The sequence below is a fragment of the Chrysochloris asiatica genome, unplaced genomic scaffold, assembly GCF_000296735.1.
Source record: "Chrysochloris asiatica unplaced genomic scaffold, ChrAsi1.0 scaffold00350, whole genome shotgun sequence".
Taxonomy (NCBI): Eukaryota; Metazoa; Chordata; class Mammalia; order Afrosoricida; family Chrysochloridae; genus Chrysochloris; species Chrysochloris asiatica.
In genome coordinates, this window is record NW_006408868.1 from 1,134,114 (window position 1) to 1,154,697 (window position 20,584).

A 20,584-nucleotide genomic window follows, 5' to 3' on the forward strand; every position below is an offset into this window, starting at 1 on the left:
CTTTGTCAAAGATCAGTTGGCTGTATGTGGATGGGTTAATTTCTGGATTCTCAATTCTGTTCCATTGATCTATGTATCTTTCATTGTACTAGTACCAGGCTGTTTTGACCACTTTAGCCATGTAGTAAATTTTGAAATCAGGGAGTGAGAGGCCTCCAACTTTGTTCTTGTTCTTGGCAAGTGCTCTTAAGGGATGTGCCTGGAGCCCACAATCTCCGTGGAGGGCCCACCTCCAGATCATAACTGGCTAGAGGGCAAAGGGACACCTTCCCACTGGGAGGGTAGAGACCATGAGCTTTCTCACAGCTTCTGGAGCCCCTGTGGCTTTCCCCATCCCTCCTCCTCTCCTATCAGCTGGAGGCCAGATGCCCCACAGGCCAAGCTATGCCTGTGCCCTGGAGAGAAGCACTCACAGCCAGTGCCTAGGCTCCCCTAGCCCTAGGAGCTCAATAACAATGCAGATTCCTGGGCCAGGCCTGAGAGACAGGTGGGACAAGTGAGCACCCTGGGGGTGAAGTGGGTTCTCAGGGTGCTGAATTATTACCCTTGAACACGAGCCTGGCCATGTCCACTCACTTGCCTCCATACCTGCCAATGGCATTGCTCTCAGGAAACATCACTTGTCTTTAAATGAGTGTGTAACTAAGCCTTTTCTATGATGTTAGTACCTAGGTATTGCAAACAGTTAAGCACTCTACCACTTAACACAAGGTTGGAGGTTTGAATCCATCTAGAGGCTCCTCGAAACAAAGTCCTAGAGATCTTTTTCTGAAAATGCAGTCATTGAAAACTTTGTGTCTTTTAAGAACTATTCATAGGGGAATAAACTGACAACAGCATCTTGAAAGATGAGCTAGGAAACAGGAAGCATGATAACGGGGGAAAAGGCAGTTAGAATGACTGCACAACTCGAAGAATATGATCAGTGTCACTGAGTTGTACGTGGAGAAACTGCTGTAAAGATTCTCAATAGCAGGAAAACAATGTAAGGAAGCGCTGTGCAGCACAGTTCTACTCTGACACTCACAGCCACCATGAATCAACACCAACTCCGTGGCAACTGGTTTGGGGTGTGTGTGTGTGTGTGTGTGTGTGTGTGTGTGTGTGTGTGTGTAATCAGGTCTTGAGGCTGTTGTTTTCCAAGGAAAGAATCTCCCATCTTATTATTTGAAATCCTGGGAACATAAAAGTTCCTTCGCTGGTGGTCAACCTTCTGGGATGTGTGTATTCCTAAAAGGGAAGGACATAGTCTCCAGGGCTGCACAAGGCAGAGGGCAGAGGGTCCCTCAGCAGGTTCTGATGTCCCCCAGGTCCTTCCCCATCCTCTCTGGGAAGCAGGGATGGGGAGAACCATGAGGCTGCTTCCCACCCCCAGGACAACATTGGGGAGATGGTGATCAAAGCGATCCAACCGTACATCGACAATGAAGAGTTCCAACCAGCCGCCATTGCCAAGGTGTCCAAAGCCTGCACTTCCATCTGCCAGTGGGTGCGTGCCATGCACAAGTACCACTTTGTGGCCAAGGCTGTGGAGCCCAAGCGGGTGAGAGCTGGCTTGAGTTGAGGGTAGGGGGCATTGCTCTCCTCTACCCTGGGGCGTTGAGTGACGCGTCCTGTCCTGGTCCTCTCTGTGCAGCAAGCCCTGCGGGAGGCTCAGGATGACCTGGAAGTGACACAGAGGATCCTGGAAGAGGCGAAGCAGCGCCTGTGGGAAGTGGAAGACGGCATTGCCACGATGCAGGCCAAGTACCGTGAGTGCATCGCCAAGAAGGAGGATCTGGAACTCAAGTGCGAGCAGTGTGAGCAGCGGCTGGGCCGTGCAGACAAGGTGCGCTGCCTCCCCTACTAAGATCCACGGGCCAACGAGCCAGATAGCATCTGGGGGGCTGCCTGTACTCTCTTTCCCTGGCAACCTCGGGGGCTGCATTGGGCAGGGCCCCAGGCCCCTGCCCAGCTCCTCTGAAGCTCACCCATGGGGTCTGCCTCTGTAGCTCATTAATGGACTTTCGGATGAGAAGGTACGCTGGCAGGAAACTGTGGAGAACCTGGAGCACATGCTTGACAACATCTCTGGGGATGTGCTGGTGGCGTCAGGCTTCGTGGCCTACCTGGGCCCCTTCACGGTGAGAAGCCCCTGTCCTGCCTGCATCTCACCTCTCCTCCTAAGGCCTTGTGTTAGCCTGGGGGTTGCTCTTCCCTATTACTTGTTTATTCAGTGAGCACTATCAGGCACCCTGCCTCAGGCACTGCTCCAGTGCATAGCAGCCAGAAAATAGCCAAGCAGAAGAGCTCACACTTAGGGCTTACTGTGTGCCAGCAGGCACTGTTCTAAGCCCACCCATGGTTTTCACTGAAGCCTCAGAACTGCCCTGACAGGTAGGACAGATTATCCTACCTGTTGGACAGAGGAGGGACTGGGTTTGTAGTGGCCAAGGAAATTACCCAAAGTGGGACCAAGACACAGGAAGCCTGGCTTCAGGTTTGGCATGAGTTGGCAAGGAGGATGTTGCAGGTGTCCTGAGGGGTGACCCTGATCTGACATCTCTCCAGGGCCAGTATCGCATGGTGCTGTATGACTACTGGGTCAAGCAGCTTTCAGTACATCATGTCCCACACACCTCGGAGCCCACGCTCATAGGGACACTGGGGAACCCTGTGAAGATCCGCTCGTGGCAGGTACCCACCAGGAAGTGGGAGCATCTGGAATGGCCCTTGGTGGGGTCCAGGCTGGGCTGGGAGCCCCCGTCCTCCCTCCCTTCCTTCCTCAGCCTGGTTTGGCGATAGTGCCCCAGCACTCTCATGGACCCAGTAAGGGGTACTGAGAAGAAGAGAAAAGCTGAGCCAAGAGTAGCACAGACTTGAGCAGGAGAAAAAGTTTAATGGATACTTTTAAGAGTGTTGAGGAGGGAGCAGTGTCCAGAGTAAGGGTTGAGAAAGGTTTCCTGGATGAAGTCATGTCAGAACTGGCCATTGATGGTCTGGGGCAGAGCAAAGTGGGTACAGACAGTCCAATGTGATCAAAGGCCAGGAGGAAGGTGGGTGTGGGCTCTGGGAAGATAGTCTGGTGGAGCAAGGGTTCGGAGGACAGAAAGATCCAGGAAACGTTGTTTGGAGTCATCCTGGGAGCAGGAGGGAGGCCAAGAAGAGGCCCTGCCTTGTGGAGATAAAAGCAGGGGTCCTAGAGGCTGAGACCTTGCCCCATACCTGCCCTCTCTTACCTTCCAGGAGGTACTATAAGGAGAGGGAAGACCACAGTCAAAGCTGGGGTGGGGAGTAGCTGATGCCCCAGGTGACCCTGCCCCTGTGAGAGACCCAACCCAGTCTGGAGCCTCTTCCCCTCCCCTGCAGATCGCTGGCCTCCCCAATGACACACTGTCTGTAGAGAACGGGGTCATCACCCAGTTCTCCCAGCGCTGGACCCATTTCATTGATCCTCAGGGCCAGGCCAACAAGTGGATAAAGAACATGGTGAGTCTACCTGATGGATGTCCACCATCCCATCCCAGTGGACTTGGCAGGTGCAGGGGGAGGAACTGGACCTCAGGCCAGCCCTCAGCCCCATCAGCCTCCACCTGTGTGCTCTCCTCCCCAGGAGAAGGAGAATGGGCTTGACGTGCTCAAACTGAGTGACCGAGACTTCCTACGCAGCATGGAGAATGCCATCCGCTTTGGCAAGCCCTGCCTTCTGGAGAATGTGGGCGAAGAGCTAGATCCAGCCCTAGAGCCTGTGCTGCTCAAGCAGGTGGGTCTGCAGCAGGTGGGGCAGGGGCTTGTAGAGGCCCAGACAGGGGAGACAGCAGTCCCTCCTCCTGACAAGCAACTGCCTGCCCCACCTGCTCCAGACATACAAGCAACAGGGGAACACGGTGCTGAAGTTGGGGGACACAGTGATCCCTTACCACGAGGACTTCAAGATGTACATCACCACCAAGCTTCCCAACCCACACTACACACCCGAAATTGCCACCAAACTCACCCTCATCAACTTCACCCTGTCACCCAGGTAAGTACCTGTGCTCAACACTTCCCAGAACCCTCCTGGCTGCCCCAGCCCTCACAGGCTAGACTGCGGGTCTCTCTCCCAACTCAGAGGCTCTACCAACTTCCTCCCAGGTCTCATCTCCTCGTAATCTTGGTGTTGCAGGCCTTTCTAGTCCCTACACCAGCTCCCCTTACCTACAACCATTCCCACCTGAGGACATCCTGGCTTATCCTGAACCCCCACCTCCGCCAGGCACCCTTCCACTCTAGCTCAGCCCCAGCCAGGTCCCTGTGCACTCATTCCAGAGCTGCTCTAAGTCAGTAATTCCTGGATCCCTACACTCGAGCCCCGTTTTCCTGTCTGCATTGCTGCAGTCCCTCGCACTGTGGCATTTCACCGATACTAGGGTCTGGACTCCGCATACCTCATATCAATGGCCACTGCAAATTGCTCCACATATCAGGGGCTGACAGTGCCCCTCAGACCTGTCCCTATGCATCGTACACAGTGCCCTCTTGCTGAGGCCTTGAGCCTCCCCAGGGAGTTGTCCAGGGACCCTCTCAGTTCCCACTAGCATAGCAACATCTGTCTGACTGGATTCTGCGGAGACTCTACACTGCTCACTTCAGTGACAGGCACTGCACTAGCCCTGTAGTTTGAAGCAGAGCCTTGGCCTCCTAGACTGTCACCCACAAGGATGCTAGGCTCTTGGTGCTCCAAGAGCACAGGGGTTAGATGGGCAGGCTCTACGCTGGCCCTCAGGGGTGTTAACAGACATGGTGTCTGCACCCTGGCAGTGGCCTAGAGGACCAACTTCTGGGCCAGGTAGTGGCTGAGGAGCGGCCCGACCTGGAGGAGGCCAAGAACCAACTGATAATCAGCAATGCCAAGATGCGCCAGGAGCTGAAGGACATTGAGGACCAGATCCTGTACCGGCTCAGCTCCTCTGAAGGCAACCCTGTGGATGACATGGAGCTCATTAAGGTGCTGGAGGCGTCCAAGATGAAGGCTGCGGAGATCCAGGTCAGCACCTACCTACCTATCCCTGCCCACTCGCCCCAGGCCCAACCGCTGTCCCTGCCACCCCTGCCTTCTGCCCTTTACCAGCCTATCTGGTTCTGACCCACTCCCCTGCCATCACACCCTCAGGCCAAGGTCCGAATTGCAGAGCAGACAGAGAAGGACATTGATCTCACGCGTATGGAGTACATACCTGTGGCCGTCCGCACTCAGATCCTCTTCTTCTGTGTGTCCGACCTGGCCAACGTGGACCCCATGTACCAGTACTCCCTCGAGTGGTTTCTTAACATCTTCCTGTCGGGCATCGCCAACTCAGAGAGGGCAGGTAGCTATGGCACATGTGCACGCTTAGCCTCAAGCAGGGTCCCACCCTGCCAGAACTGTGACACCCATGGGTACATTTCCACAGCAGCACACACACCTGTACTCACACCCATACCACTTGCACATCCTCTCACATCAGACTCACAATACATATACATGTGCACCTCTTCTTTCCTCTCCTTGGAGCCTCTTTGCTGGCAACACTTATGGACCCCAGGGGATGCCCAGACTGCCCCTCTGGCCACTGGGCCTTCCTTTCCCCCACTTGTCCCCACTGTCTGCTGTCACCTCCTTACCCTGCAGACAACCTGAAGAAGCGCATCACCAACATCAACCGCTACCTGACCTACAGCCTCTACAGTAACGTCTGCCGCAGCCTCTTTGAGAAGCACAAGCTGATGTTCGCCTTCCTGCTGTGTGTCCGCATCATGATGAATGAGGGCAAGATCAACCAGGTGCCCGGGCAGAGAGATGGCCGGGTGGGCACTACTGCAGGGAAGACTGCCCGGAGTGGCCCTGTTGCAGGACCTGGGAGAACAGGTGGAAGGAACGGGAACAGCCTGTATGAGGGCACAGAAGACAAAGGGGCAGAGGCCTGGGGAAGCACAGTGGCTTGATTAAAAAAGGGCAGGAACCCCTGGGCTCGATACTGTCGGGCAGGTCCTGGCAGCACAGGCCTGCGCTGAGCCTTGGCAGTGCTGTGAACACAAAGGCCATTCTGCTCCTTCCACTTCTGTTTGTTCACGTGCCCCTGAATATTTCGTGGACATGCTGGGAAGTCCTGCCCAGATAATGAGAGTGACAGGCTTCTCTTCTCAAGCTAACTATATGCCAGGCACCACTGATCCCCACAAAGCCCTCAGAAGCAGCTGGGGTTCTCATTCTTCCTACTTTTCACATGAAGAAATTGAGGCCCAGAGTAGGGAGATGCTTTGCCTGAGGGCACAGAGCCAGGGAAGACAGAGTGGAGGTACTAGCCCAGAACTATCTTCCGTGTCCGTGGGGAATCAATACCTCTGGGTGAAGATGGCAGCAGAGGCACTGCTAGATGGGGGTGTCCAGAGGTGGCCACTGAGTCCGGACACTAGCCTCCTCCTGACCCCTGCCAGGGTGAATGGCGCTACCTCCTGTCAGGTGGCCCCATCCAGACTGTGACTGAGAACCCTGCAGTGGACTGGCTGGCTGACCGGGCCTGGCGAGATATCCTGGCACTCTCCAACCTGCCAGCCTTTTCCTCCTTCGCCCATGACTTCGTAAAGCACCTCTCAGAATTCCAGGCCATCTTTGACAGCATTGAGCCCCACCGGTGAGCTGGGCCCCAGTGACAGGCCCGCCCAGGTGCCTTTTTCTGTGTGCCCCACCCTGTACCCCAGGGTCTCCCAGTTTCCCCTTCTATTAGTGGCAGGGTCAGTGACCTCTCATTGGCCAGCTCTCAGGGGACATGGGCACTGTTGCAGGGAGCCCTTGCCTGGCATCTGGGATAAGTACCTGGACCAGTTCCAGAAACTGCTGGTACTCCGGTGTCTGCGCGGGGACAAGGTCACCAACGCCATGCAGGACTTTGTAGCCAACAACCTAGAACCACGCTTCATTGAGCCACAGGCAAGTGCTGGTCGCAGGGCCTGGCTACCCTGGACCACTTTGCAGCCCTGACCAGGCCAGTACTCCTGGCCTTTCACACCCTGGAAGTTCCAGGAGGTTCCAGGCCCCATAAGGAAGTACTCCTGGGACTTGCTGTGGTTACTGCCCCCTCCTCAGCCCCAGGTGGTCCCAGCATCTCACCTTCCCTTGCAGACAGCCAACCTGTCTGTGGTGTTCAAAGATTCCAACTCTACCACACCCCTCATCTTCGTGCTGTCACCTGGCACTGACCCAGCGGCAGACCTCTACAAGTTTGCTGAAGAGATGAAGTTCTCCAAGAAGCTCTCTGCCATTTCGCTGGGCCAGGGGCAGGTAAGGGCCGAGTGAGGAGGGGTAAGAAGGACTTGGGCCTGCTGGTCTCCAGCACTCAGTGCCCTCACATCCATAGGGCCCACGGGCGGAAGCCATGATGCGCAGCTCTATGGAGAGGGGCAAGTGGGTCTTTTTCCAGAACTGCCACCTGGCCCCCAGCTGGATGCCAGCCCTGGAGCGCCTCATCGAACACATCAACCCTGACAAGGTATGTCGACTGCCTGTCAGATTACTGCCAAAGGGAGAAATTGTAGAATCATCTGGAGTCGGTGACGGTGTAAATGAACTAACCTTGCAGAGCACTCACCCCAGCACCGGATACAGATAACACACTCAGCAACAGGCACATGTAATGTGCATCAATTCATTTAATCCACTTAGAAGCCTTTGCGTTGCAGCTGTGAGTGATAATGTGACTTGCCCCTGGCCACTCAACACAGACCTGTAGTCCTGGGACTGCCCAAAATCCTGTATTCTTAAATCAGCAGCCATGCAGCCTGACCTGGCCCAGGTGGGGGCCCAGGAGTCAGGCCAAGTGGGGGCCCAGGGTCTCTGGGTTAGGAGGAAACGTGGTATTGTGGTGGCCACCAGGTATAAGTTTTAATGCTTACGAGGGGCCGTGGCTACCAGGTGCACCGGGACTTCCGCCTATGGCTCACCAGCCTGCCCAGCAGCAAGTTCCCAGTGTCCATCCTGCAGAACGGCTCCAAGATGACCATTGAGCCACCACGAGGTGTCAAGGCCAACCTGCTCAAATCCTACAGCAGCCTCAGTGATGACTTCCTCAACTCCTGTCAGAAGGTGAGGTGAACCTGGCACATGTACCCCCCTCACCTGGCCCTTGGCAGTTCCTCCTGCATACCAGCCCTGCCTCCTCACCTCCCACAGGTGAATGAGTTCAAATCCCTGCTGCTGTCACTGTGCCTATTCCACGGGAATGCACTGGAGAGACGTAAATTCGGGCCACTGGGCTTCAACATCCCCTATGAGTTCACCGATGGAGACCTGCGCATCTGCATCAGTCAGCTCAAGATGTTCCTAGATGAGTATTCAGACATCCCCTACAAGGTGGGTCAGGGACAAGAGGTGGGTGAGGGGCTGGAGCACTTCAGGGGCCCTTACTCACTCTGTCCTGCAGGTCCTCAAGTACACAGCAGGGGAGATCAACTACGGGGGCAGAGTCACCGACGACTGGGACCGCCGCTGCATCATGAACATCCTGGAGGACTTCTACAACCCCACTGTGCTGTCCCCTGAGCACAGCTACAGTGCCTCAGGCGTCTACCACCAGATCCAACCCACCTATGACCTCAACGTGAGCCGGACCCGAGTTGCACAGTGGGAATGGGGTGCTGCCATGCAGGGTTCCTGGGAAAGAAGTGGCCTTTGCCCTCCTCTAGCTCCTTTTCATTAACTAATCGATCCCACCAAGAAAATCATAGTGAACGAGACAGCTCTAGTCCCTGATTGCTGGAGCTCAGGCTCCATGGGAAGAGGCGAACTCCCATCTCTCAGCCTCTGCTAGGCTGTAATTACTTAAAGAGGGCTGGGGCAGCTCCTCCAACACTGTAATCTGGTCTGCTTCCTGAAAAAATGATACTTCAACTAAATGTATGGGAAGATATTGGGGGCACAAGTTGGACCTTCCAGATTTAAGCAGCCAAATGGAGAAGCAGTGGGTGGAATAGAGGTGAAAGGGGACTGGGAAGGAAGGGGCGCTGTACCACACCGAGTCTCAAAGACCCTAGAATCCCAAGAACAGGGAGATACCATAGTGTTATAAGGGGGGGTGACAAGTGGGGGACACGTGTTCAGTTGGAAGGCCACTCCAAAGGCTGGGAGTAAAGCAAGGCAGGGGCTCAGCTGTAGCCCTCCTACTCCCCAGGGCTATCTCTCCTACATCAAGAGCCTCCCACTCAATGACATGCCTGAGATCTTCGGCCTGCATGACAATGCCAACATCACATTTGCCCAGAATGAGACTTTTGCCCTACTGGGCTCCATCATCCAACTACAACCCAAATCATCCTCTGCAGGTGGCCAGGGCCGGGAGGAGGTAGGTAGGGGAAGGAGGAGGAGCTCATGAGTTCCTTTAAGAAGGAACCCTGGGCATGGGGAGTCCTAAGGGATTACAAAGGGCCAGTTCTGACATCCAGCATCTCTCTACCCTGACAGATAGTGGAGCATGTGGCCCAGGATATCCTGCTCAAGGTGCCTGAGCCCATGAATTTGCAGTGGGTGATAGCCAAGTACCCTGTGCTGTACGAGGAGTCAATGAACACAGTGCTTGTACAGGAGGTCATCAGGTAATTCCCCCCTGTATCCCAGTCCTGTCACTACCAGATGAACCTGGGTCTGCTGCCCTTAAGGCTCAGGCAGTTCACAGCAACAGCTGTAATGACCAAAGAAGCTCTCAAGGATCAGGCAGCATGGTGCTATACAGCCTCCTCACTCATCCATTCTTACCCCATTTTACAGACAAAACAATTGCACTGTGGCACCAAAAGCTTAGTAATCTGCCTGAGATCCCTCATTTCCTAAGGGCCAGAGCTAGGATTTGCTCACAGGCCACCTGGTCCTGTTCTATACTCAGCCTCAATGTTCTGCCAGTTTTTTGTCATTAGTCCTGCCCTGGCCCACTGCTTGTTTCTGGCCTCTGGTCCCTAGGTACAACCGGCTGCTGCAGGTGATTACACAGACACTGCGGGATCTTCTCAAGGCACTCAAGGGGTTGGTGGTGATGTCCTCACAGTTGGAGCTGATGGCTGCCAGCCTGTACAACAACGCTGTGCCTGAGCTCTGGATAGCCAAGGCCTATCCATCACTCAAGCCGTTATCATCATGGGTCCTGGACCTGCTGCAACGCCTGGACTTCTTGCAGACCTGGATCCAAGATGGCATCCCAGCTGTCTTCTGGATCAGCGGCTTTTTCTTCCCCCAGGCTTTCCTGACAGGCACCCTGCAGAACTTTGCCCGCAAATCCGTCATCTCCATTGACACCATCTCCTTTGATTTCAAGGTCTGGATACAGCCATGGCTAGGGCAGGCAAGAAGCTAGATAAAGTTAAGACCCAAGCAGGAAGGGCGGAGGTTACAAGCGGCTGGCCAAGTCCAGGGACCCATCAGCAAGGGAGGAGGGTAGCTAGGCAACTAGGCAAGTTCCAGGAAGACCCAGCCCAGAAGAGGCCATGAGCCTGAGGTCACAGGGGCAGGGTGCAGACTGCAGGCCACTGGCTAGTATGGAGAGTGAGTGGCGGGCAGGCAATTAGCAGTTCTCAGCAGGGAGTTCATGTCCCCCGACCCAAATCCTGACCCAGATGCTGGATGTGTGCATGGGGTCGTTATCTATGTGCCCACCACAGGTGATGACCCAGTCACTGTCGGCAATCAACCAAAGGCCTCGAGAGGGGTGCTACATCCATGGACTGTTTCTGGAAGGTGCCCGCTGGGACCCATTGACCTTCCAGCTGGCTGAGTCTCGGCCCAAGGAGCTGTACACAGAGATGGCCATTATCTGGCTCATGCCAGTGCCCAGCCGCAAGGCCCAGAAACATACCTTCTACCTGTGTCCCATCTACAAGACGCTGACTCGTGCTGGTAGGAGACCCACCACTGGCCCAGTTAGGCTTCCCAGGCTGGCGGGCTGGGGTGCAGAGGACAGTCAGTACTGCTGAGGCCATCTGGGCCAGAATAGAGCCAGGCCAGCAGTAGGCAGGCAGTGCCCAAGGGCTGGACTGAGTCTGTGACAAGGCTACTGGGCTCTCTCCACCTACTTCCTTTAGCAGCACCCATGGTGCAACCTGGGAACCTTTGAGCCGCAGCCTAACGTTATTCAGAGGGGTAATTGAGGTCCAGACTTCCTCATCAGGCAGCCTCCCAGGGCCCCCTCCCTAGCCCCAGTTCAGTGTGTCAGCCCCATTGCCCCTGTCCCTAGGCCATTCCTTGTCTAGTAGTGGTGGTGGAGCCTGGCCTAACACTCCTCCCTCACTTGCTCCAGGAACACTATCAACCACAGGCCACTCCACCAACTACGTCATTGCTGTGGAGATTCCCACCCAACTGTCCCAGCGACACTGGATAAAGCGTGGTGTGGCTCTCATCTGTGCGCTGGACTACTAGACTCGGACACAAAGGGTGGGGGGTGGGAGGCAAAGGCAATAAAATTGTTTTTAAAGCAGTTCAGCTAAATCTTGGCTGCTTACTCAGGCCTCCTCCATAGGTCCCCTGGCTAGGGAGGCAATGGCAGAGACAGTGGTTAGCAGGAGGGCAAAGTGGCAAGAGGCAGCAGCTGTGGTATGCTGTCGCCTCTCAGATACAGGAAAGACATGAGCCCTCCAAGGCCTGGCAGCCCACCCACGGAGAGTAGGCCAGGCAAGACCTGAGCTCTCTAGGCTGCAGAACCTGTCCCAGAGACTGCCTCAGGGTGGGAGGACCGCTCTTGGTCTTTGGCTCAGGCCGGTAGGTCCTTTATTCCCACAGCAACCTAAACCTACAAACCTCAGGCACCAAGCACAAGAGGGCTCATTTCCTCAGTTTTATTCATTCATTAGCTCGTATTTACAGGGGCTGGAGGGGTCAGGCCATGCCCAGCCCAGGGCGAGGCAGGTGCCACACCTGCCAGGCCCCTCTGTCCCCAGTCACTATGTACAGATAAGGAGCCTGCTTGGGTCACCTTCAAAGCCATCTGGAAGAGGCCATAGGACTGTTTGGGGCCTGCACTCCAGAGGCAGTGCTGGGCCCATTACCCCTTGGTCTCGGGTCCTCTGGGAACAAGGGTTCCAATTGATTATCTCAGTCCTGCTGTCCCCTACCTTGAATGCCTTGCAGAAACTGAGGAAGCTGGCATGACAGAGAGAGCTGAGTAGGGCCAGTTCCCTGCAAACAGTCCTGTCTTACAATCCCTAACCCTAGAGGAGGGAGACATGGTAATACTGAGCTGGGCCCTCAGGCTCTAGAACAGAGTCCTGAGCCTGAGGCAGGCCCACAGCCAGGGCCACAACACTGAAGGCAAAGGGGCCAGGTCCTCGCTGCAGACAGCAATCATGACAAGCCCAGCAAGAGTCATGTGGGGAATTTACAGCCTCAAACAATTCTCTTTGATCAGACTGTGGTACCCAAGAAGGCTGCTCATCCCACCCTAGCTGGGACACCCACCACTAATCCAGCAGGTGGGGTCCCAAGTGGAGAGCTCTCCCAGAAAGAATGAAGAGGCTGGTGTCCTCATGACAAAGAACAGGCTGGTAACTGGGGGTGGAGTGGCAGGGCCCAGGGCCCCCAAGGATGACAGCTGCTAGGAGGGAAAGTGGCTATGTCAACACAGCAGTGGCAAGATGGGTTGCAGCCCAGAAAAATAGACGTCTCTGATAGATAAAATATATATTCTGCTGCCCAAGGCAGGAGGGCCAGGTCCTGCCACTCCACAGCCGGCTGTGGAGGTAGTGGCTGCACCATGCAGCCCCAGCGCTAGCTGCTGCTTCCTGAGCGCCGTGGGGCTGCCCTGCCCTGCCAGTCCCTGGAACATGCCACAAAGGATCCTGGCCTGGCTCCCAGTCCCAGGGTCTGGGCTCTCTGGCTGGAACTGTCGTAATACTGGGAGACGGGGGAGTGGGGCAGGGAAGGGCCCTGGTGACAGCCACGCAGCAAGAGCAGATTGCAGATTCAAGGCCAGTGGTCCTCACTGGCGCTTGGCCTTATAGGGGCGTGAGCGTTTCCGCCGATCAGGCTTACGCTGCTTGTGGAGCCGGCCGATGCTGACCCCTTGGCGCCGCCGCACTGAGATGTTTTGCTCCACCAGATTGGCCAGCATGCCTGTGGAGAGGCAAGAGACCTATAAGCAAGTGGATGGATGGCCAGCAGCTATCCATCTGATTGGCCAGAAGCTAGAACTCAGGGCCCTCCTGTTCCCCGTGGGGATGTATAAGGAAAGGGGTACTGTACCTTCCTGAGCCAGCATGGAGATGAAGGTGCAGATGAATTCATCGTAATTGTGGGTCCTTCTCTGGTCATCAATCTGCAGGAGGGGAGAGAATGAGGGCCCCGCCATCCATCTCCCCACAGCAGCTGCCAGCGGACTTGGGATATGAACCTCTGGAACAGACACATCACCCACCTTGAACTTCTTCCTCTTCTCCACTTCTTCCTTGAGGCAGGCCTCATAGTTTGCAATCTCAGCCTCCACACACTTCAGCAGTGCCAGCAGCTCCTGCATAAACCCAGCATTGCACTCATGAGGGGGAGTGGCCAGTGCCAAAGCCCACTACTGAGAGGCAAGGATGAGCAACTAGAGTCTATCAGGCCCCTGCCACCCCCAGGTGACTGAGCCCAGCCAACTCTCAGCCCCAAATTCCAATCAAGAACCTAGCACCTGGGCAGCAGTTCCCCAGGTCCTTCCCTGTCAGGACTGTAAACTCCAAGAGAATGTCATAGAAGTTCACCTTGGGTGAGTACTTCTCCCCACTTAAGGGCTCACCGGGCCGGACCAGCCCAGTCTTCTCTCGGCTTTCTGCTGCTTCCACCACCTCCTTCTCCTCTGGGCTGCTGGACCCCTGACTGCTTTGGCTCGGTCTGATGGAGGGTGAGGAGCCTTTCCCACCTTCTGGGAAGAGAAGTCATGAGAAAACTCATGAGGACAGGATACTTGGTGATCACCTAGCCATCTCCCTTCTCCTTCCTAGGTGCACCAAGTGGCCAGTGAGCTAGCCCAAGGCCCACCTGTCAGTGCCAGGGGACTCAGCACACCGTCCTCAGCTAGGTGTAGCAGGCCTGTGCTGATGACAGGACCCAGGTCACGTACGGCACGATTGTAGCGTAGGCAGTCAACGCGCAGCAGGCTGTCATCCTCACCAAAAAGCACCTTGGAGATGTGGGAGGTGACAGGGCTAGAGGGCCGCGTCGGGTTGGCTGAGCGGATGGGCGAGCGCAGTGGCGAGTTGAAAGCGCTGCCGATCTCGGAGGCTGTATCCGTGCTCTCATTGCTGGGCGTGGGCGAGGGCTGCGAGTGCGCTGGAACTGCCACGGCAGGACTCCCGGCCCCACTGCTGGTCTTGATGGACAGAGGAATCGAGAGGTCCTTCTGGGACTCTTTGAGCTTTTCAGCGAGGACGTTGATGGTGTTGGGCTGCAGCACAGACAGCTGCCCATCTGCGGAGCCACTCAAAGGCCCTGGCTTCCCTGGTCCCTTCCGCTTGTATCTGTGGGGCCCAAGGGGAAGTGAGCTGATGGCCTAGGCCAAGTGACCACTCTTGGCAGTGCCCAGGATGGCCTCAACACAACGTGGTCTCCAGGAACTGACCTTAAAAGCTCTTAACACTGGGTTCAAGCAGCTTGACCCAGCCATGGCCATGGCCAGCTTGGCACCCAAAGCTCTATAGCCACAGCCATGTTCCATTCACCTCCTCTGTTCCATTCACCTCACTTCAGATCTTTTGCCAAGGGCATGGCTTCCAGCAAAGCTGCCCTCCCACATCTCCTCCATCTCTGCCTCATCCCATCCTGCAAGGCCCATCAGAACAAGTCCTGGTGCTAACATGCCTGGCCCTCTCCCAAGGCCACCAACAATTCCTTGGGGGCCTGCGTTAGCCCTGTCATGCCAGCCTCCCCAGGGCCCTTCATTCACCAAGTGCTCAGCATTTTCTGCTGAAGGGCACTTCAGACACAAGCTGGAATATTCAGGGCAGGCTCCATGGCACCCAAAGCCTGCCAGGTTTACAGAGCTGGGGCTGACCTGATGGCGGAGTTGGTGTTATGCATGTCGTCCTCCTCATCGTCCTCATAATCATCCTCATCATCTGAGTACTGCTGGGGTGGGCGGACTGGAACTCGGCTGCGGCCCACGCCTGCTGCCAGATCTTCCTCTTCCTGAGGCAGAGAGACCCAAGGGCAGGGCAGTCCTGAACAGCGGCCCAATCAGGCCAGACCCAGCCCTCACGCTGAGAGAAAGTTAACTAACTCTCCAGGCTGCCTGCTAACCACCTGCAAGTAAGTATTCCAGGACCTATCCTGGGCTCCTGGGGAGGCTTGCCTCTCACCCACACCACCTTCTAAGACAAACAGAGGTCTCTGAAACATGGTATCAGTAGAACCAATCTATAGAGCTGTAACAAGGAGTATATCCTCAATGTTACACTCCATATTTTAAAGTCAGAGGAGCTCTCCCTGCCTCCCAAAACCCTGCTGTTCTGGGGGCCTCTGAGACAGAGGAGCTTGGCAACCCAAGCCCAGGCAGAGGGTGGACACCATGGAACGACCTGGGGAAGCTGCTGATTGCAGCGTCTCAGGAGAAACCTGGAGGAAATCCCACAAGACTGCTCCCGGCTTACCTGCATGGGGGACTTGGCATAGTTGTGATTGTCCAGAAAGGCTGGCAGCCGCTGAACAATAGGGGCAGGATTGGGGGGAACCCCGTTGAGGCTGCTCCCTGAAGTCTTCACCACCAGCTTGGGTTTGCTGGGAGGGCTATGGGTTGGGGCGGGTGGGCAGGAACCAGCCCCCTCTTCTGTGCCATCTGGGACTAGACAGCATAGGCAAGGCCTTCAGAGGGATTCTCAAGGATACTATATGCCAAGCCCACAACTTCCCAAACCTAGGCCACAGCACTGCTCCCCATCCCTCCCAAGCAGCTGAACCAGCTGTCAGACTAGAAGTTAGCAAGCTTGAAGTCATGGGCTACACTGAGAAAGGGAGGAGACAAGACAGGTTCCAAAAAAAAAAAATGAAAAGGCAGACAAAGGCCTCTTGAGACAGCATGAAGAGGAGTTGCCTTGGGGAGAGGCCCGTGCCTGTGGTGATATCGGCCCTTTACAGGCACTGTCATTTCGGAAGGGCTGCTCTCCCCCACGTTCCCAGTACAGAGCTCTAGGTACCAGGCTTCCAAGCCTCTCACAGGACGCGCTTGGCACCACAGAAAGACTTTCTCTGTGTGGCCTCACAGATCAGTTTACAAGGGGGTGGCTCTGAAGCCCATGAGAGAGGCCCCAAGCCCTTAGTACCTGTGTGGGTGCCCTCTGAGGCCGCTGGGGTCCTGTGTGCCTCTGAGGGGGACTTGCCACTGGCTGGCTTGGACTCCTCAGGCAGCTGAGACTCTTGAGACTTATGGGTCTGAATCAGCTCTGGCTGTGTTACCCTAATCAGCTGAAAACAGAATCCCTGGTTGAGGAGTGAGAGCAGAGCCAGGCTTCTTCCTTCAACAGTTGAGTCCTTGAGAGGCGTAAAACGGCTTTGGCTCTACTCTCTCACTCATACACAGGGAGAAAAAAGAGCCAGACCCAAACTTCCTCTTAGAAGCCGTTCTCACACACACACCTTTCCACTAAGTCCCACCTTTCCCCAAAAGGGGGTCAATGAAAAGGAGTAGTTTGTTGAAATTTAGATTTGAGAAACAGGAACATATGCTGCAGTGGGGGTGGGGAGTGGACCGAGTCAGGTGAGCACCCACCTGCTGCAGAGCCTCCAGCACTGTCTGACGGTTCACCTTTAGCATGTGCAGCCTGGCCTCATACTTGATCCTGCGGTCAGGCACCACTGCCATCAGGTTGAAGCGGATGTCATGGTAGGGCTCCCTGCAATCACACCCACAGCTGTGAGAGCAACCCCAAACCTGGGCCCCACCATCAGGTTGAGGCAGATATCCCGGCAGGGGTCCCTGCAGTCAGACCTGCTGCCACTCCAATCAACCTGAGCTGGTGCCTTCCAGTGAACTGTGTGAGGGGCCTGTGAGGAAGTGAGCCAGCACACCCGGGCTACCCAAAGATCCTAAAAAGGCCTGCTCCCTTCCCCTGCCCATCCTGGAATAGGCCATAGACAGCTCTGGGAGGGAATGGGGCCAGGAGCTGGGAGCCAAAATCTGAAACCTGATCTTGCCAAATTCACCATAAAGCCTGTACAAATCACCTGTCCGCTCCCTGCCATGGCTCCCTTTTCTCTGTCCCTTTCAAACGGAGAACACCTCCGTTTCACGAGGGTAAAGCAGGGCAGGCACCGGGCCCTTACCCTGCAGTGGCGAGGCCAATCCGTTCCATGATGACTCGCCGGGCCTTGTCTGTCCACTCCTCATCCTCCCCCCAGGGCCCTGAGGAAGAGCAAGCAGAGGAGTCAGCAGTGGCAAACTGAGTTGGGCAGGCCAGACATGAGAAGGATGATGGACAAGAGGAGTGGAACCAAGTAGTCAGGGACTGAGCAAACAGTGCAAGCTGCTATCCTGGCCAGCACCTACCCCCTGCCATCAGAGTTCCTGAGAAGTCTGAGTCCCAGCTTCTTTGGAGGAGAGCAGAGGAAGCCCAGTGCACCTCCAGCCCAGGATGCCTACCATGGTCAATGGGGTAGACCTTCAGTCCATCAAGCTCAAAGAGTCGGCCTGTGATAGGCACATAGCTGACAAAGTGGAACGCCTCCATGGTCCGCACCGCACTAAGCCCATTCTGCTTCTCAGGAAGGTGGCGTGGCTCAGGCCTGGAAAAGACACAGTCAGGACCCAAAAAGAGGCAACCACCCCATCCCCCATCATCAGTTGCCACAGCTCCTACACACCTGGCATGGCTATTATGTGCCTTGGCCAATTCCGGGGCATTGCCAATTGCATATCCTTTACTCTAGATGGAAGAAAATAAGACCATGTCAGAATAACTTCTTGAGGGAACTCTGAATAGGGCCATAGTTCCAGAGAGCTGGCCTGGAGGCATCCCAGGAATCTTAACGACTAGTGGGAAGTAGAAGAGAGCTCTGGAGCCCCCAAAAAAGGGGCTCTACTTGTGCAGTAAGCAATGGACACTAAGAACACAATCTAATAGGAAAAGTCTGCCACAAAAGGCCCAAACACAGTGTCATCCAGAAAAAATCCCTTCCTCTCTGGATCTGTCTCCCTCTCTGGTTTAAAACCAATTAATTACCTTATACAATAATTAAGGGTCAAGTGTATAGCAAATGATCATTTATAAAGGAAACAGCATTACCAGCAGCCCTGGGGATTGAATGTGCCCTGCTGGCTGAGAGCCTGGACTAAGGTACCACAGCCTACCTCAGGGCTGAAGCCTTTGGTGAAGTCCTTCATGCGACTCAGGGTAGGCCCCAGGTCCACATTGCTGCAGTTCAGGAGCACACTCAGCAGAGCATGAGTAGCACAAGAGTTGGGGATCAGCTGTGAAACCAAGAAGAGTCACCTGTATGTAGCATCCCTCACCCCAATCTTCCTTAATCCCACACTCATTGGGAATGAGGGCTCAGAGAGAGCAGTCATATCTGGACAACCTACCCTTTTCATCTTGGTCTAACATTTGCTCATTTAACAGACACATTAAATATCCACTAGGTATTACACACTGGACTGCTGACCACAAGGTCAACAGTTCAAATCCACCAGACATTTCACAGGAGAAGATGAAGCTTTCTGCTTCCATACAGATTTACAGCCTCGGAAACCCTAAACAGGGCCGCTATGAGTCGAAACTGACTTGACAGCACAGTCAGCCAGCCAGCCAGGGTGTCTGGGGAAGTAGGGAGTAGAGAATGACTCTGACATCAACCTACCTAGAGATGCTATCAGGCTAGTAAATCAGAGCTTAGTACCTTTTGCTGAAAGGTTTCTGCAACCACCACCATTGACATCTACCCATATTTTGTTCCTGCCTTCCCCCAATTTCACTTCTCAAGCAAAGAAAATGGCAACATTCCACCCTCCCGACAAAGCAGAGACCAACAGACCTGATGGGCAAAGAACATGTTATTCACAATTTCATCATCAATGACTGACGTATCATCCACCAAAGTAGAGACCTTGCGACGGGATCGGCGCTCTTCGATCCATTTGAACAGGAAGATGAAACCATAAACGGGGCTGGGGAGAAAGGGGCGGAGTTAGATCAGCCAAGGGGCCGAGGCAGTCAGCATCCCTTTCTTTCTCCCCCTGTTCGCTTGTATCCTGTCATCAGGTATTCCTGCCAGGGTCCCATCCAGCTCTCTCCCAATACTAGGCCCCCAAAGTGGTCCTGAACACTCCAATCCAGAGGTCAACATCAGGTTGTGATGCTCCAGGAGTCCACTTGGGTTGCTGACATTTACTGCCTATGGTTGCTGGGTAACAGAAAAAAAGCTGGAACCAACAGCCTAAGACAAGACTGGGTGGAACCCAAGAGAAGATAAGTGAGAATGAAAACTCTTTGATGAATTTAAACACTAATTCTCACTTGTGGACCCCAAGGGCTGAGCAAATGCAGCCTGAGAAGCAAATGAATAAACACATCAGCCTTTTCTTTCCTAAGAGACAAAAAGCAGGCTTCTTGGTCTATGGTTAGCAGTCACCCCACACCTCTATACTGTGGGACCACCAAGATAAGACTCCGAGGAAGACCACCCAGAAGTCTTGTCAAACAGAACATGCCAACCAATCAATACAAAACCCCATGTGGGGATTAAAGCCACAACCACAAATGGTACACTAAAGCTGTAATTAATTACAGTCCAAAAACTGCACTGCAAGTTCAGGAAAAGCAGCTGAGCTGTATACCCTTAAAGGACGGGTAGGATTTGGATGAGGGTACCACGTAAAGGGAAACACTAAGGGAGTAGTGGGAGAAAACAGAAATATCAGCTTGATCAGAAAGAGGGTACCCAGAGACAAGGGAGCCATCCTTAATGAGATCTTAAAACTGCCTCCCTTGAGGGGCACACTCTTCCCCAGGCCTCTGAGTGTGAAAGGAGGCCCTGGTGCAGTCACTCACCCCTGGCATTTGCTCTGAAGGTCATAGATCTCTTCTACCTGCACTCCTTTGACACCTGCCAACAAGAAAGGCAAGCGGTTGGGCAGGGTGGCCTCTGGCCCTGGTGAGAGAAGAGGGCGCAAAGGTGGGAGCCCACTGCCCAGATCCGGCTGCTAGGGGCGGCTCTTACCGAAATCTTCCACCAGGAGGGTGAAGAGGCCTGGGTGGGACGACAAGAAAAGGGGATATGAGGCAGGGGCGTCCCGTGGACGTGGCCTGCCCAAGGGCCCACCCGTGGCCTCCCCTGCCCACCTCACGTCCAGAGCCCTCCTCACCCGGGTCGCTCTCCAGCTCCAGCCAGCCTTTATTCATCTTCCCGCGGGGCGGCCCCTCAGCGCCATGTCCAGGCCCTCCCGACCCACCGACGCCCTAGCCGGGAGCCCCTATTGCCCCCGGGGCCCCTCAGCCCCACACAGACAACGGGTCCCGCGCGTCACCATCCCGCGCCTTCGTATTACGTCATCACGGCGCGACCACCTACGCCCCGCCTCTTGGTTTAGCTTCCGCCGGCCGGACCTCACAGTTACCAGTAAGAGCTCGAATACGCACGCGCTCC

The 20,584-nt window shown here is 55.1% G+C and overlaps 2 protein-coding genes across 2 annotated transcripts in view; one reads left to right on the top strand and one right to left on the bottom strand.

Annotated features, from left to right (window-relative positions):
• Window positions 1-11,398, top strand: part of DNAH1 (dynein, axonemal, heavy chain 1) — a 151,529-nt gene extending 140,131 nt beyond the window's left edge. Inside the window, exons 62-83 of the mRNA XM_006876051.1 lie at window positions 1,376-1,543; window positions 1,637-1,828; window positions 1,992-2,123; window positions 2,551-2,676; window positions 3,349-3,468; window positions 3,593-3,742; window positions 3,843-4,003; window positions 4,780-5,005; window positions 5,132-5,327; window positions 5,630-5,781; window positions 6,436-6,632; window positions 6,784-6,928; window positions 7,121-7,279; window positions 7,356-7,487; window positions 7,910-8,080; window positions 8,168-8,347; window positions 8,418-8,594; window positions 9,165-9,335; window positions 9,455-9,585; window positions 9,947-10,298; window positions 10,642-10,876; window positions 11,277-11,398. Of these exons, the coding sequence (XP_006876113.1) occupies window positions 1,376-1,543; window positions 1,637-1,828; window positions 1,992-2,123; window positions 2,551-2,676; window positions 3,349-3,468; window positions 3,593-3,742; window positions 3,843-4,003; window positions 4,780-5,005; window positions 5,132-5,327; window positions 5,630-5,781; window positions 6,436-6,632; window positions 6,784-6,928; window positions 7,121-7,279; window positions 7,356-7,487; window positions 7,910-8,080; window positions 8,168-8,347; window positions 8,418-8,594; window positions 9,165-9,335; window positions 9,455-9,585; window positions 9,947-10,298; window positions 10,642-10,876; window positions 11,277-11,398 (3,795 nt within the window). The remainder of the gene's footprint in view (window positions 1-1,375; window positions 1,544-1,636; window positions 1,829-1,991; window positions 2,124-2,550; window positions 2,677-3,348; window positions 3,469-3,592; window positions 3,743-3,842; window positions 4,004-4,779; window positions 5,006-5,131; window positions 5,328-5,629; window positions 5,782-6,435; window positions 6,633-6,783; window positions 6,929-7,120; window positions 7,280-7,355; window positions 7,488-7,909; window positions 8,081-8,167; window positions 8,348-8,417; window positions 8,595-9,164; window positions 9,336-9,454; window positions 9,586-9,946; window positions 10,299-10,641; window positions 10,877-11,276) is intronic.
• A 1,242-nt stretch (window positions 11,399-12,640) lies between these two features.
• Window positions 12,641-20,544, bottom strand: BAP1 (BRCA1 associated protein-1 (ubiquitin carboxy-terminal hydrolase)). Its single transcript, XM_006876022.1, has 17 exons — window positions 20,304-20,544; window positions 20,159-20,188; window positions 19,990-20,044; window positions 18,974-19,106; window positions 18,291-18,410; window positions 17,804-17,865; window positions 17,583-17,725; window positions 17,267-17,345; window positions 16,713-16,836; window positions 16,267-16,408; window positions 15,598-15,782; window positions 15,003-15,136; window positions 13,991-14,469; window positions 13,714-13,874; window positions 13,389-13,481; window positions 13,217-13,289; window positions 12,641-13,087 (listed from the first exon to the last, which is right to left on the bottom strand). The coding sequence occupies exons 1-17, from the start codon at window positions 20,338-20,340 to the stop codon at window positions 12,954-12,956; spliced, it is 2,184 nt and encodes a 727-aa protein (XP_006876084.1). The 5' UTR covers window positions 20,341-20,544; the 3' UTR covers window positions 12,641-12,953.
• Window positions 20,545-20,584: the final 40 nt, after the last annotated feature.